Below are 14299 nucleotides of genomic sequence, written 5' to 3' on the forward strand. Positions count from 1 at the left end.
ACGCAAGCGACGGTGCTAAACCCAAATCAAGATAAACAAACCTGACGAATACCGTTATGAAATCACGATCAATACCACCAAATCAGCTGTGCACTTAATAAGTTTTTCCCCTTCAGATTGTCTTACCGATACCTTGCGATGTAAATTATTAATTCCCATGGACGATGGCAGCGTAGAGAGACGACGTAATGAGGCTCCATGGCCTTCAGCGTATACACCATCATTTTATACCAGCACGAACGAACGACTTCGAGTGCCTTTTTCCGATTTTGACCCCATTGTAGTTGACACTCGTACTTTCATGCGATTCTGTTTTACTTTGTCCTCAACCCTCTAATCTCTGACCCCAGTTCCAGGGCTCGTTTACCTTCCAACCATAGCATAGCCTCTGTATCAAATTCAAGTTACTCCAACAGTTTTCGAAAAATGACGAGACAGACCTTTGTATGTTTTTGGCACCACCTGACGAGGTGGAGAAGTGGTAACCTCCTCGGGATCCTGGCACCACGTAAATCTGAAATCATTCGTTGTCTGTTCTGACCCTGTTTCGACGTCGACTACATTGGCCTTGACACCGACATGCTACGGAGAAAGTTAGTGGAATTGAAACGATTTTTATTGTATGAAAATTCGCCCACAACGATGACGGGATGCTCTGGGGTCGATGCCGTGTGTAGGATACATGACCTGAGGCGCAAGATGCCGCCAATAGGAACGGGGCGAGCGAAGGATATCCCGTCGAGCGACAGAAATCGTACATGTCCACGGGTGAACATACTTGCGTTGGTGAAGCCAAGCTGGTCGTGTGTCAATAAGCAAGCATATTCAAACGGGCGAAATGAACGAGATACCTCATACGCCAGTCTCATCAAATAACCGCCGAAGACTTTTTGATGAACACTAGATGATGAGAGTGAGAAGATATGCTTCAGAAAAAGGTTTCAGTTTCAGCACTCACTTTCGTTCCTGCGGAAACATCAACATACACTTTTCTATTGTAGTATCGCCCATCCACACCCTCTCCTTGTTTTCGACATCAGTTCCATCTTCCTCCTGACCATGCTCAAGGTAAAAGGAGTGTAGATCCGCCGCTTCCGAAGAGCTCGGTGGTACACGCGACAGGGAACGCAACGCATTCGACTGGCGGTTTTTTTTCATATGTTCGCCTAGTGAGTACAGAGCGCGTTCCTCGGGGGTTGAGATTATGAGTGGATTAACTTTGCTGGCGCGATGGGTTGTAGCGTTCCTGCATACCATCGAGAACCGACCTATGAACCACCCGCCAATATCAGACAGGTCGTTGATGTAACTCGACTGTGAGATATACCTATCATGACAGTTTCCTCCGGAATACCGTTGCCGATAGATTCCATCTTTACAGCGACTTCCATTGAGCTAGTTCCGGTGTATATAACTTGCCCACTTATCCTCAAGTCGCGGCCTGGGTTCAGAGGCGAAAGCATGTCCAGTCTAAATAATGTGATAAAAGGGGGCACGAGCGCTAACAGAAAATGATCTCACCTGTCTACAGAAGCTGTCACAATGTAAAAGCCGCGATCTTGTATACGACCAAGAGCACGGACGCTGGGACCTAACATGTGCTTATACGCGATAGACCCCGCTAGAGAGTCGAGATTCTCCATTAATCTATATCCTCCATTTAGCCAGGTACGTGGAAAGTTAAGAGCAAGAATACACACTTTCCGGTTCGAATGCCACCTGATGCATTGGTGTACTGTTCCAAAATCTCGGATGAGGAGCCGAACGGAAGAACGAGCTCGGAGTAGGAGTCGTGCATGTTTCTTGGGGTAAGCGAATCCTCAGAAAAGGCTGGCGGGGTAGACCCACTATCCGACGGCGCGCTTTCCAGCGCTGTTTGCTTAACAAGTGCTTCGGACCACAAGATTGGTGTCCTCATCGGCATGACACTGCTCGCATGGGCGTTGAACAACTAATGGGTGAGGCAATTGGCTGGCACTCACCTGTGGTAAACTGGGTCGGATCTCTGACCTGTATAAAGACGAATGTGTTCATTTTAAACGCGAAACGCAGCAATGCGAGACTCACGAACCACCTTCAAAAGACGGTCCATGGAGGCGACATCTTTGTTTTCCTCTGCGACAGAGGCAGAGACAGCGGTGCCTCGCAAGACTGCTGACTGGTGTAGAAAATGTGCCGTGCGCACGAGCCTAGAGACGCGTTGAGGTATTCCGGGCATCGAGTCAAAGGTGGAGAGGGCAATCGTCGCAATTTCATGGTTGCAACTCGATATCGACCAAGGTCGCCGGCTCGGCCCGGGTTTCCTACTTAGGCGCCTCGTTGATGTCATTCCCCTGAAAAGTTCAAGCCTCTATAGAGCCAGAGGTTGTTCTAAGCTTGTTTTCATCGTTGACGTTGATATCCTGAGCATCTAGCGACTACGAGGTCCAGCAAGCTGATTTGCTCGTACTCATCATGAGGAAGTGTATCAGACAGAACAAATGAAAAGCTACAAAAGAGTTCACTGCTAGAATTCGCGAAAGAGGTACGCTATTAGTCTGCGGTGCTGCCAACTCATCCTCGCTCCTCGTCATCGCGTCGCTCGCATAAGGACAACCCTGTCTTTAAGCCGATTCACAAGAAGCAGGAGGAAGCAAGCTATACATACCAATCAGGTCCGAGTTCAACGGCCACTGCCTCCGCTTCCTCAATTATTTAAAACACTAGGCGCTGGGATACACTCACGCCCTACTCGCCATCTGTGTATCCTTCCAATCCATGCCCTCCTCCTCCAAACGTGGGTTGAGATCCTTCGCGCCTCTCGAGTCTCTCTCAGTTCCTCAAAAACCCTGGTTACTTTAGTGACTGGTCAAGTCCATTGGACTTCCCATTTGCTGTAGAGCCAATGTAGAGAATCAATCCAACCAAGGAGTTTCGGCGCTAACGAGAGATGACTGCAAGGGTCGGGTCTTGTGACTGCAATGATTGTTGTTGTTGATGCATGATGATCTGGACCTCATTTATATTTGCATCACCCCGTGTACTTTCTTGTTCTCATACCACCTTCCTCATGGCTCAAATCATGTATCGTCAGTATGTCGGGGAGTCTGATCTTCCCCAGATTATGGCCCTCGTTCAGAATGAGCTTAGCGAGCCCTATGTCATCTACACTTTTCGCTACTTTCTCCATCAGTGGTCAGTGCGCCGTGGTCGTGTGACTCATTCACATCACAGCTAACACGCATTTGTGCCCTTTTGCAGGCCCCATCTGTCTTTCTTAGTGGGTAACCCATCTTCGCCACAGTGCACTTGCCTCACGTCGTTATCAGGCATACCCCAGCGACCCAATGAGTTCAGACCCAATAGGCGTCATCGTATGCAAGCAGAGTATGCATAAGGATCTCACGAACAGGGGATACATCGCTATGCTTAGCGTTGACAAGGGTTGGCGAAAACGTGGTATAGGTTCGTCACCCCCTCGCCCCTCTTTTCACCCCTCACAGAATATCTTAGATTATGGGGAAACCACCTCTGGTGCGGACTCTCTTTTTTTCCCCCTTTTCCCTTTTAGCTAGTGCACTCGTTCGAAACTCCATTGAAGCGATGAAATCTGATGGCGTGGAAGAGGTCAGTTCTCCATCATGGGCCCGTATTCGGTTCCACACTGACTCTTTTGATGCAGATCGTTCTCGAAACCGAGTTCGACAATTACGCGGCGCTTTCCCTATACGAATCCCTCGGCTTTATCCGCGAGAAGAGGCTTTTCCGATTCTATCTCAACGGCAAGGACGCTTTTCGGTTGATTCTCGCTGTACCTCCCTCTTCAGACACTGACGAATCCGACTCGACGAGCTCCCCCTCCTCTAGCAGCCGAACTCGATACCGGCATCGCCCTTATCGTGCAATCCGCGTGTCATCCTATTCGGACGAAGAAGATGAAGATGACGTGTCTTCTCGCTAGTTGATGAAGATAATATTTTTCCTAATCTTGCTGCCCGTCACGAATTGTGTATACTCCAGTGTTACTTCCACTTCCCTCGCATTTCGATATCCCAGCGACCTACTTTACCTGTTTTGTTGTAATGTTATGTCATTGTAAATTAGCTTCCCCCAACGTCGATCAGAAGTATGGTCTCCCTTATGTAGCCAGATTATGTGTATTGATTGAGGCTATGAACACGACACTGATACAAGTAATGCCGGTCGTGGTGGAGTCCGGTTCTTCGCTGGGTGTATCAAGTATGTATGGTTCACGGCTCAGCAATTGGTACTTGAGGGATTATATTATTTAAATAAGGCGGCTCTGACTCTGCTACTTTGTGCTCAAGATTTTAAGGTGCCAACTCCCCGGGAATATAAAGTAATTACAGCTCGTCGTGGTCACGAGTAATGTCATCGTCATCTTTACCAGGTGCACCTCCAGCACCTCCCTGGTAGAGTTTTGTCGTGATAGGGTTAACAACGCCTTGCACCTCTGATGAATAAAACGATTGATTCAGTTCGTCAAGTCATGAAAAGCGAAACGTAGAATGGAACGCACCAGCCAATTTCTCCTCCAAATCCTCGACACTGGCGCTTGAGCCGTTCTCCTCAATCCAATCAGTAGTCTCCTTGACAGCGGCCAAGATAACCTTCTTGTCGTCGTCCGAGACCTTGCCGCCAAGACCTTCCTGATCACCGAGCTGAGTCTTGAGACCATAAACGAACGATGACAACGAGTTGAGGGCCTCGATTCTCTTTCGCTGAGCTTCGTCCTCAGAAGCGAATTTCTCAGCCTCAGCAACCATGCGGTCGATTTCTTCTTGGCTGAGACGACCCTTCTCGTTGGTGATAGTGATACTCTCAGACTTGCCACTGGATGATATTGTCAATTGACTAAGAAACCCGGAAAAACGTTCATAAACTTACGTTCCCTTGTCAGCAGCGCCAACCTTCATAATGCCGTTGGCATCAATCTCGAAAGTGACCTCGATTTGAGGAACACCGCGTGGTGCAGGAGGGATGCTGGAGAGTTCGAATTTTCCGAGGAGGTTGTTGTCCTTGGTAAGCGAACGCTCACCCTCGAAGACTTGAATGAGAACAGTAGGTTGGTTGTCAGCGGCGGTGGAGAAGCTGCGGCAGGTTTAGCCCATAGTCAGATCAATAGTAATAATAACTTACATCTGGCTCTTCCTTGTGGGGATGACCGTGTTACGGGGAATCAACTTTGTGAAGACACCGCCAGTTGTCTCGATACCAAGGGTGAGTGGGCAGACGTCGACGAGAACGACGTCCGCTGTGCCTTCAGCACCAGAGAGAATACCACCCTGGACAGCAGCACCATACGCGACAGCCTCATCAGGGTTGATGCCCTTGGAGGGTTCCTTTCCACCAAAGTATTCTTTAAGGAGCTGTTGAACCTTAGGAATACGAGTTGAACCTCCGACAAGGACGACCTGTTGTGATTCGTGAGCAGATACATCAATAACAAAGAGGACATGACATGTACTTCGTTGACATCTTCCTTCTTGACATTGGCATCCTTCAATACCTGCTCAACAGGCTTCATGGTCTTCCTGAAGAGATCCATGTTAAGTTCCTCGAATTTAGCCCGTGTAAGAGTCTCGGAAAAATCGTTGCCGTCCTCAAAGCTCTCGATTTCAATGCGGGTGCTCTGTTGGCTAGAAAGCGTCCTCTTTGCCTTTTCGACTTCGCGTTTAAGTTTACCGAGAGCGCGGAGGTTCTTGGACACGTCGGTACCAGTCTTCTTCTTGTATGCCTTGATCATATAATCAATAACGCGGTTATCGAAATCTTCTCCTCCAAGATGGGTATCCCCGGCAGTGGCCAAAACCTCGAAGACACCGTCGTCGATGGAGAGAAGGGAGACATCAAAGGTACCACCACCGAGATCGTAGACAATGATTTGGGATTCCCCGCCCTTCTTGTTCAAACCGTAGGCGATGGCGGCCGCGGTTGGCTCATTGATGATACGCAAAACCTGGAGGCCAGCAATAGTTCCGGCGTCCTTGGTTGCTTGACGCTGAGCGTCGTTGAAGTCTACACTCAAGGTAAGCTGGGCAGTGGTTAAAATAAGCAGGGGTACGAGCAGGCTGGAACAGTGACAACGGCGTGTGTAACCTTGTGGCCAAGGTAAGCCTCAGCGGTCTCCTTCATTTTTCCTAGAATCATGGCGCTGATCTCTTCAGCGGACTACAAACAACTGATGAGCGCTTGATTCTAAATCGACAAAAATGTTACTCACAAAGTCGCGATCCTCGCCCTTATGTTTTACAGTGATGGCGGGCTTTCCATGTTTCTCCGAAACTTTGAACGGCCAGTGCTTCATGTCACGAATGATATCCTGATCGTCCATCTTGCGACCGATGAGGCGCTTCGCGTCGAATACTGTGTTTTGGGGATTAGAGTGGAAAGCGTTCTTCGCGCTGTCTCCAACCCTGAGTTGTGAAAGTTAGCCAGAGTGTTCGTGCGAGTATTTAGCTGTAAACGCACAGTCGTTCCTCATCCGTGAAGCTGACCCATGATGGTGTTATGCGGTGACCCTGGTCGTTGGCAATAATTTCAACAACGCCCCCTCGTTGTACACTGAGAATGGCAATTAGTAAGATGTAAAGTTTCAAAGGGAAGAACCCACCCAACACATGAATAACTGAATGCCAGCGCATACCGGTCAGCGTTGTTGGATCAAGAGAGAATGAAAGCGTACGTTGTGCCCAAGTCTATATGTAACGTTGTCAGCGGTGTTCATAGGTCGTCATTGAAAATGGCACATACCAATACCAATTACAGTTCCATATTCTGGATGAGCCTCTTCGGCCTGGACGGCAGGAGGACAGAGACAAAGGAGGGCCAATAGGGCGAAGAAAACGATAGAAAAAGAAGAGAGAAGACGCCTTGAATCAGCGCGCGTCGGACGACGGGCGGGACCAGACATGATGGTAGTCGGGGGAAGAGATGTTGTGCAGACTAAATTTTGAGATGGGCTTTTCTATTTATTCGTTTTCGATCTGACGTGTCAGTAGACGTGGCTGTGTGTCACGTGAGTCTACAAACACTTTACGATTCTTGTGATTGACTACCAACTAGCGGCTACAACTACGGGGCAACTACTGCAGCGCTAAATCACTCCCCGCATGGGTATCACGCCAGTCCCGGAGTAGGAAGATTCAAACCGTACACGCGATTCGAATTGTGGAAGAGCGCGTTCCTCACAATTGTCACCGCGTCAGCCTCGCTCAGCTCCTTGTCATCAATCATCGTCTTGAGAACCTATATATGTCCATCGATATCAGTTCTATGATACCCTCGAAGGCCCTCTTACCTCGTACATGCCTTGGCGCGCTTGATACGATCCAAGATAGAACGACTCGGGCCACCAACGCCCATCACCTGCATAACAAGTAAGCTCTCGAACATAAACCGGCATGGAAACGAGGGCCCATACTCGACCACATAATTTTATTTGTGGGGCTTAGTTCGAGGACTTGCTGAATAATTGACCGCTGACCTGGACCAGATACAAGGGGAAAGACCTTCAGGGATGGGCCGAGTTGGTAGAGGTGTGGCCAAAAATGAAATGCATACCTCGCTAAAGTCAAGGTATACGTTGGAATACACGGCCGTCAAGTATCCCGCTTCTCGAGTGTAGGGATAGGACGAATGCAAAAGAACGAATTTAGTCTTTGGGTACGCTTTGATCAACGGCTGCATTTCCGCTGGCGAAGAGAGGGACAGAGTAATGTCGTTGTCTCCCAGTCCAGTGTGGAATTGTACTGATTCAATGATAAACCGTTTGCTATTTTGCGGCAGCTACAGGGGCACTTACCAGGTATGTCATGTTCACTCGCCATTTCCACCGCGATCCGAACAACCAGATCATTCAGAGCCTTGTGCGCCAATCGAAGTCGCCCTTCTTCCTTGTACGATTTGAACAGGTCGACCAACGAAGACTCGAGGCTAGCTGCGCAGCTGACGATCGCGACGTTTAACCCTGTACGATAGCAAACAATTGACTTGAATCCAACTACATTTGAATCTCCTGCGCTCTCTTTCAAGCGTTTTGTCAAAGACGCCGTAAAGGCTTCCAAGGCAGCCTTCGTGCTGAGGTTTAATTGGAAGATGTCCTTGAGGATTCCCTTCACCACAAGCGGAGTCAGAATAGCGTTTTCCTAAATAATCTCAACAAACCTACTTCAGCTATTACCTCTACTCTCAGGATCCGTCTCGTTGGACTATTGGTGAACTGATCGTGCCATGTGTAATCCTCAGCGAAGTCATCAGAACCACCCAGCCCATCATCAATTAAAATGCACTGAATCCTCGCCGGCTCAAAACACATCTTACACAATTCCACATAGTTGAACGACGCTCTGGCCAATTTCAAGTCATCCCAAGAAGCTCGTTCATCCAAATTATATAGGCGCCTGATTTGAGCGGTCGCGCGTTTACATGCAACCGTATGGATGGCATCCTGAATTAAGGCATCGCCTTGAGCCTCAGATACCAGTCCCTCGAACGGAAATCTGTCTCGGTGCTCTTCACGCAAAATTGGGTGAGCGTGGCTGTCAATAGCGGGGTATGAGAAGGCAGCTTCGTAGAGCTTGGGATAGTGGCACTCGAGATCTTGTCGCATCTTGGAAGCGCCCATATCACTGTTGTCGGCTGGAGCGGAGCCCGATGATAACCGATTCGTCCAACTTTATCTTATCAGATCATTTCCCAACATTCCTTTCTTTCCTCCTACTTCAACATGCCGATAGATTTGAAAATTCTCGACGAAGCCATTCGAGTGGCACTTCCCGTCTCGCATCTCGATATAGAGGATCAATCGAACGGCTGTGGCGATTCCTATGCCATTGTCATTGTCAGCGAGGTAGGGTCACTTTCCCCCCCGCTAGTTTCCTATGCTGAATTGTCTTCAAGGCGTTTAACGGAAAATCTACGCTTGCGCGTCATCGTATGGGTGAGAGGCGAGCTCGGTTTCTGGTGCAGCTTCGACGACTTTTCCCCCACAGTGAATGACCTGCTGAAGGATCAGATTGCGCAGATGCATGCGTTTTCCCAGGTGATTGTTCAACCGAATACGTGCGGTCCCATGTGAGATGAACTCGTTACCACAGAAAACGTACACCCCTAAGCAGTATGAGGAGTTGAAGGTCAAAGATCCTTCAAATGTGTAGTAGCTTTGCGCTTGTTTGGTCTTCTCTCTCAATTATTCTTGCACATTACGACTCTCGCTCAGAGTCCCTCCCATTCTGATAAATCGAAGGGTATCGCACATCCGACTCGATGAAAATTTCCAACAAGGTGAAATATTACTTTGTGTGAAGCCGAAATATGCCGAATTCGAAGTTCCGTATTTCTACTTTTGCCAAACTCCCAGCATAATAGATAGAGCCACCAAACGGACGACGGGGGAACTCGGCAAGACCTGAAAGCGCTGACGCGTTGATTTGGGGTTGATCAGAAGTGACCAATCCGGGTTTGAACAAGCTTGAAACAATTTTGACCAACGAGCTCATCAAAAAATCTCTGTTCAAGTCAGTCGTCATGACTTTCAAGTCCTCATATCCACCCTACGACCCCACCGATAAAGCAGGGTCAGGAAGTCATGGATCTTGTGACTTTGCGACTTGAACTAACTTGACGATGTGACAGATTCTCGTGCGTTTTGTTCCCGCTGAACCTGGCCAACTCTAGGAACTAAAGATTCGCTCAACGCCAGTTACGAGACCGTGGTCAGGCGTTGGCCTATAATCATCACTGGCGTAATCGATGACGTTCACCAAGCATGCCATCTTCTCTCGCTCGAAGGCCAGAAAGTTAGTGGGGAACTGAAGGCGTCGGACTCGTCTACGAAGTCAGACGAGGGTAAGGAGATCATCGCAAAAATCAGCAAGTTAAAGTATCAGATGGGGAGGGATCACCCTTTAGAGTGAGTCGAATGTGTACCCCTGCGTTTGTTTGAGGTGATATTCATGCTTCCACAGCCCTCTCCCCGACGACGGCGGACCGCATATTACCACCTATAACGATGAGTTAATGGCCTTGGAAAAGGACAAGAAAAACACCTGGTTTACGGCTCCGTGGCTTTTTGCAGAGTACGTCAAGCAAATGCCGAGGTCGCGATACTTTAGCAACAGTTCGCCTTATTTTTAGGTGTTATTTGTTAGTGAATTGCTGGCCAAGTTAATGCTGGTTCGCCGAAGCTAATTTTGCACCAGATATCGCCTTATACGTTCTTTTTTCGCTCAAACCGAGCACTGGGGCTCTTATGACCCTTTCAAAAAACAAAAGGTCAAGACTTTCCAACAATCTGGGGCATCCATCCTTCGTGCGTCAAGTTTTGCTTTCATTGGTGATTCTGACCCCTCTCCAGAAATTGCAAGCTCTGTCTACGAATTGGACGCCGTTGAGGACGAGTTGAAGTCAGATCCCCAGAAGCTCGAGGTACTTTTTACGGAAATGATGCAAATGTGCCTATGGTAGGGCGTCAACTACCTTCGTTTATCATTAACTGATGGATGTTTAGGGGGAATGCAACCGTGAGTCAAAATGTTGCCAAAAATCAAAATCGGGCTCTAACGTCTTATGCGCACCCAGGACTTGTCCTTGTTAACCCACATTTCTCAGGACGACATCAAACACTTACAATCCGTAGGCAAACATGCTCAAGCTGCAAGAAAACAATTCATCCTGAAAGATGATCAAGCTGAAGTTTGGAAGCACGTACAATCTCTGCGTGATGCTCGCGTCGATTTCGTTCTTGACAATGGTAAGATGATCATCGTTCATTTTCCTGTCACAATTAATCAAAGTCTATCTCCAGCTGGCTTCGAGGTTGTTTGCCTTTTCATCCAATCCATTCACTGCTAATATTGAGTAGCTATTCACTGACCTAGTATTTGCCGATTTTCTCGTGACCTATACTCCGAATGTTTCGCGAGTGTGTTTCCAGTACGGTCCCGATATTTTGTACTCCGCAACAAAGTTGCTAACGAAACATCAGCCCAAAACTTATCCCTTGGTTCGTTTCCGATGTAACGCCTCACGATTTTGTGCAAACCTTTGCGTTCCTTTCGGACGGGCCCTTTGCTCACCTAGAATCCACTGATCTTGCTTCTCCCGCGCACCTGAAGCACATGGTGTCACGATGGCAGAAGTACCTTGAACAAGGTATTTTCTCCCTTTCGGTCCCGGTTGATACGCCTCTAGGAGGCTCGACGGATTCTACAATGGCCGAATTCTGGTCCACGCCACATCCTTACTGGAATATGAGGGACTTGGATTCTGGGTTATACGAAGAACTCGTGGGGAGTGGACTGGTCATCTTCAAGGCGAGTTACCTCTCACCCTCACAAGAACCCATATTGATAGATTTATAGGGTGATTTGAAGTACGTGTACCATCTTCGCCAAACTTGGGAGGGCTAACAGCGAACTGTGTCTGAAGTTACCGCAAGTAAGTTACCGGTTACTGCTACGTGTTCGCTTGATTTCTCGGTCACCACTGACTATGATTAGGTTGACAGGGGATGTTGCGTGGCCTGCATGGACCTCTTTCGAATCAGCACTAGGTGTGACTAATCAATGCTCTCATACACATCTTTCTTACCTTTTCCAGGCCCCCTCGCAGGTTCATTCCCGTTGTTGAGTCTGAGGACCAATAAGGCGAATGTTGTTGTCGGGGTAGACAGAAACACCGTTGAACGTCTCGAGAACAGCGGGGAAAAGTGGCGTGTTGATGGAAGGTAAATATGATTTCACCATGCGATTCGTCTGCTCATCAAAATTCCATCGCATATAGATATGCCCTCATCTCATTTCTTCCATCAAAGTGAAGCTCGAGCATTATGTAGGAGAAGATGATACTAGACCGTCAGGTGGCGTTGATTATCGAGTAAGCTACAATAATGCAATCTCCTTGCCTTACCATTACGCACACTCTTCCGCTGCAAAGTGATCTCTACGTATTGCTAACCCGGCAGCGAAATACGTAAGAGCCTCTCCACCATGGAGATTAGCAGGTCTGGGTTTTACTATTTAACAGATTTTGAAATTTTAAGCTTTCTCTACTGCCCCCTCAAGGCGTCCCTCTAAACGACGATGATGCTCATGCGACGCTTATATCCATTCCTGTTAATCGCCATTGCTGGCGGGAGACCATCTGCAAATCCTCACCATCATCAAGTCTTGGTCCTAGGCGGTGGCGTCGCGGGCATTATCGCAGCACGAAGCCTCCACACTAAGGGCGTTGACGACTTCGTTATCATCGAGGCGCGAGATGAACTTGGAGGTCGGATGCGAAGTCACAACTTTGGTGGGATGACTGTTGAAGTCGGTGCTAATTGGATACAAGGAACTCAAGTGCCCGGTGGGCCCGCCAACCCCATCCTTGACCTGGCCATCAAGCACAACTTGAAGACTCGCGCTAATGATTGGTTTGGCAGTATCAGTACGCTCATTGTCTTCTCTCCATTGGTTCTAACGTTCGATGCTTCTCGAGCAGCAACGTACGACAGCAAGGGCGCGACTGATTATCTTGACGTCTTCAAAGCTTCAGTTGATCACTTTTCCAATTTAACGGTTCTTGCAGGTATGTCGAGATACTACTTTCTTTTAGCCTTCCACAGTTAGCAGCTTCACTTCAGGGACTCGCGTTGACAAGAAGTTGGTTGACGTGACTGGGCGAACTGGCTATTCGTTAATCCCGCCGAGGAAAACGGACGACCACTCACGGGCATCGGAATATTACCAAGTGCGTCAGTGGGGTCGAGGATGCACTCCGCTGTCGGCTTACACTCATTGGTGCAGTTTGATTGGGAGTATGCTCAGACGCCTGAGGAGTCGTCTTTGATCGCAGCTGTTTGGGTGATGTTTGCGCGTTTCGATCGAAATCACAGTTGTTGATGAACAAAATTTCCAGGGAAACAACTTCACTTACAATACAGACGAGGGCGGGTTCTCTGATGATAATCAAATGTCCATTGACCAGCGTGGCTTCAAGTACTTGATCCAACAAGAGGCTCAAGAATTCATAAAGCCCGGAAATCTGATGCTAAACGCTACTGTCAAATCTATATCATACTCAAACAGCGGCGTTACAGTTACACTCACTGATGGAAAGAAAGTAACAGGAAGTTATGCTATTTGTACCTTCAGCTTGGGGGTCCTTCAAAATAATCGCGTCGAGTTCCAGCCACCATTGCCGGGTAAAGTGCACTCATCCTTGACTGATCATCACGTTAATTGCGACGTTAGCCTTCAAAGTGGAGGCCATTCAGAGCATGACTATGGCAACATATACAAAAGTGTTCCTCCGCTTTCCCAAGAAGTTCTGGTTCGATACGGAGGTGAGAACCTAGTCTGGCCTTACGTCCTGGATTGCTAAGCCTGGAATCCAGATGGCTCTATATGCGGACGCCGAACGGGGACGCTATCCGGTATGGCAGAGCCTTGATCATCCCAATTTCTTCCCCGGATCTAGAATTCTCTTCGTGACAGTAACTGTAAGTCAGATTCAGTTGCGCCTGAAGTTATATCCAGCTTATTTTGTTGTATTAGGGTGATTACTCGTTAAGAATAGAACACTTATCTGATTCACAAGTCAAGAGCGAGATTATGGGTGTATTGAGAACAATGTTCCCAAACGTCACAGTTCCAGAACCCACAGACTTTTTCTTTCAGCGGTGGAATGATGATCCCTTGTATCATGGCTCATATTCAAATTGGCCCCCATCTTTTTTTAGTGAACATCATGACAATCTCCGTGCTAATGTCGGCAATCTGTACTTTGCAGGGGAGGCTACAAGTACCAAATATTTTGGTATGTGCATAAGTTGCTGGTATGCTGGTTGTGTTCTGAATGATATATCTGTAGGGTTTTTGCATGGAGCATATTTTGAAGGACTTGCCATTGGTCAGATGGTTGCGGGTTGCATTCATGGTGAAGGATGTGTAGGTTTGAAGCAGGTGAACGATATTATCAACTTGCATCCATACGAGATACCCAATGGTACTTCAGGTTAATTACCATTACATCTCTTATCATCTTAGTTCTGTCCATTTTGTTTCCCGTTTTACTTTTGACTTCCTTACAACTTGCACAATTTTCTCTTACATTGTCTTTCAAACCATGCCTACATGAAGCTTGGGACTGATTCACTCTCAGAGACTCTCTTTTTTTGTAGCCGCTTTATCACTAAAATATACTGTCAATATTACCTACATTTATCAATGCTGCCTGAAATTTTAATTTGAGTAACACTCAAGTGAATGCTCAGTTTATAGGAAGGCTCCAAATAGGTACCAATTTTATTTCC

At 47.7% G+C, this 14299-nt stretch overlaps 5 protein-coding genes across 5 annotated transcripts; 4 read left to right on the plus strand and 1 right to left on the minus strand.

Moving 5' to 3' along the window:
• Positions 1–3091: 3091 nt before the first annotated feature.
• Positions 3092–3787, plus strand: LACBIDRAFT_168990 (uncharacterized protein; the record flags this gene model as incomplete). The annotated part of the gene is made up of 4 exons (XM_001879737.1): positions 3092–3178; positions 3309–3444; positions 3551–3606; positions 3662–3787. Coding segments are annotated over 4 exons (405 nt in total), but the record flags the coding sequence as incomplete, so codon positions are not given.
• A 416-nt stretch (positions 3788–4203) lies between these two features.
• LACBIDRAFT_189966 (uncharacterized protein) lies at positions 4204–6913 on the minus strand (the record flags this gene model as incomplete). Its single annotated transcript, XM_001879991.1, has 11 exons — positions 4204–4453; positions 4520–4833; positions 4888–5091; positions 5140–5414; positions 5468–6018; positions 6069–6171; positions 6224–6416; positions 6472–6564; positions 6614–6628; positions 6686–6698; positions 6754–6913. The coding sequence occupies 11 exons, from the start codon at positions 6911–6913 to the stop codon at positions 4344–4346; spliced, it is 2031 nt and encodes a 676-aa protein (XP_001880026.1). The 3' UTR covers positions 4204–4343.
• Positions 6914–7878: 965 nt separating this feature from the next.
• On the plus strand, positions 7879–9230 carry LACBIDRAFT_319005 (uncharacterized protein). Its single transcript, XM_001879738.1, has 3 exons — positions 7879–8851; positions 8902–8941; positions 8994–9230. Exons 1-3 carry the CDS (start codon positions 8729–8731, stop codon positions 9077–9079), a joined length of 249 nt encoding a protein of 82 aa, XP_001879773.1. The 5' UTR covers positions 7879–8728; the 3' UTR covers positions 9080–9230.
• Positions 9231–9683: 453 nt separating this feature from the next.
• Positions 9684–11818, plus strand: LACBIDRAFT_248879 (uncharacterized protein; the record flags this gene model as incomplete). The annotated part of the gene is given in 15 exon segments (XM_001879739.1): positions 9684–9800; positions 9819–9913; positions 9969–10079; positions 10138–10146; positions 10203–10312; positions 10358–10463; positions 10511–10523; positions 10582–10753; positions 10808–10818; positions 10865–10935; positions 10988–11319; positions 11441–11461; positions 11510–11554; positions 11602–11728; positions 11785–11818. Coding segments are annotated over 15 exon segments (1374 nt in total), but the record flags the coding sequence as incomplete, so codon positions are not given.
• Positions 11819–12092: 274 nt separating this feature from the next.
• Positions 12093–14006, plus strand: LACBIDRAFT_248869 (uncharacterized protein; the record flags this gene model as incomplete). The annotated part of the gene is made up of 9 exons (XM_001879740.1): positions 12093–12426; positions 12484–12573; positions 12629–12735; positions 12792–12848; positions 12904–13189; positions 13239–13330; positions 13382–13486; positions 13542–13803; positions 13858–14006. The coding sequence occupies 9 exons, from the start codon at positions 12093–12095 to the stop codon at positions 14004–14006; spliced, it is 1482 nt and encodes a 493-aa protein (XP_001879775.1).
• Positions 14007–14299: the final 293 nt, after the last annotated feature.

The sequence above is a fragment of the Laccaria bicolor genome, genomic scaffold, assembly GCF_000143565.1.
Source record: "Laccaria bicolor S238N-H82 LACBIscaffold_9 genomic scaffold, whole genome shotgun sequence".
Taxonomy (NCBI): domain Eukaryota; kingdom Fungi; phylum Basidiomycota; class Agaricomycetes; order Agaricales; family Hydnangiaceae; genus Laccaria; species Laccaria bicolor.

What these genes read in the sequence shown, in the direction of transcription:
- LACBIDRAFT_319005 (XM_001879738.1), top strand. Translation starts at nt 8,729, where the DNA reads ATGCCGATAGATTTGAAAATTCTCGACGAAGCCATTCGAGTGGCACTT. An exon ending in CCATTGTCATTGTCAGCGAG is followed by an intron (nt 8,852 to 8,901) that starts GTAGGGTCACTT and finishes ATTGTCTTCAAG; the next exon opens with GCGTTTAACGGAAAATCTAC. An exon ending in GCTTGCGCGTCATCGTATGG is followed by an intron (nt 8,942 to 8,993) that starts GTGAGAGGCGAG and finishes TTTCCCCCACAG; the next exon opens with TGAATGACCTGCTGAAGGAT.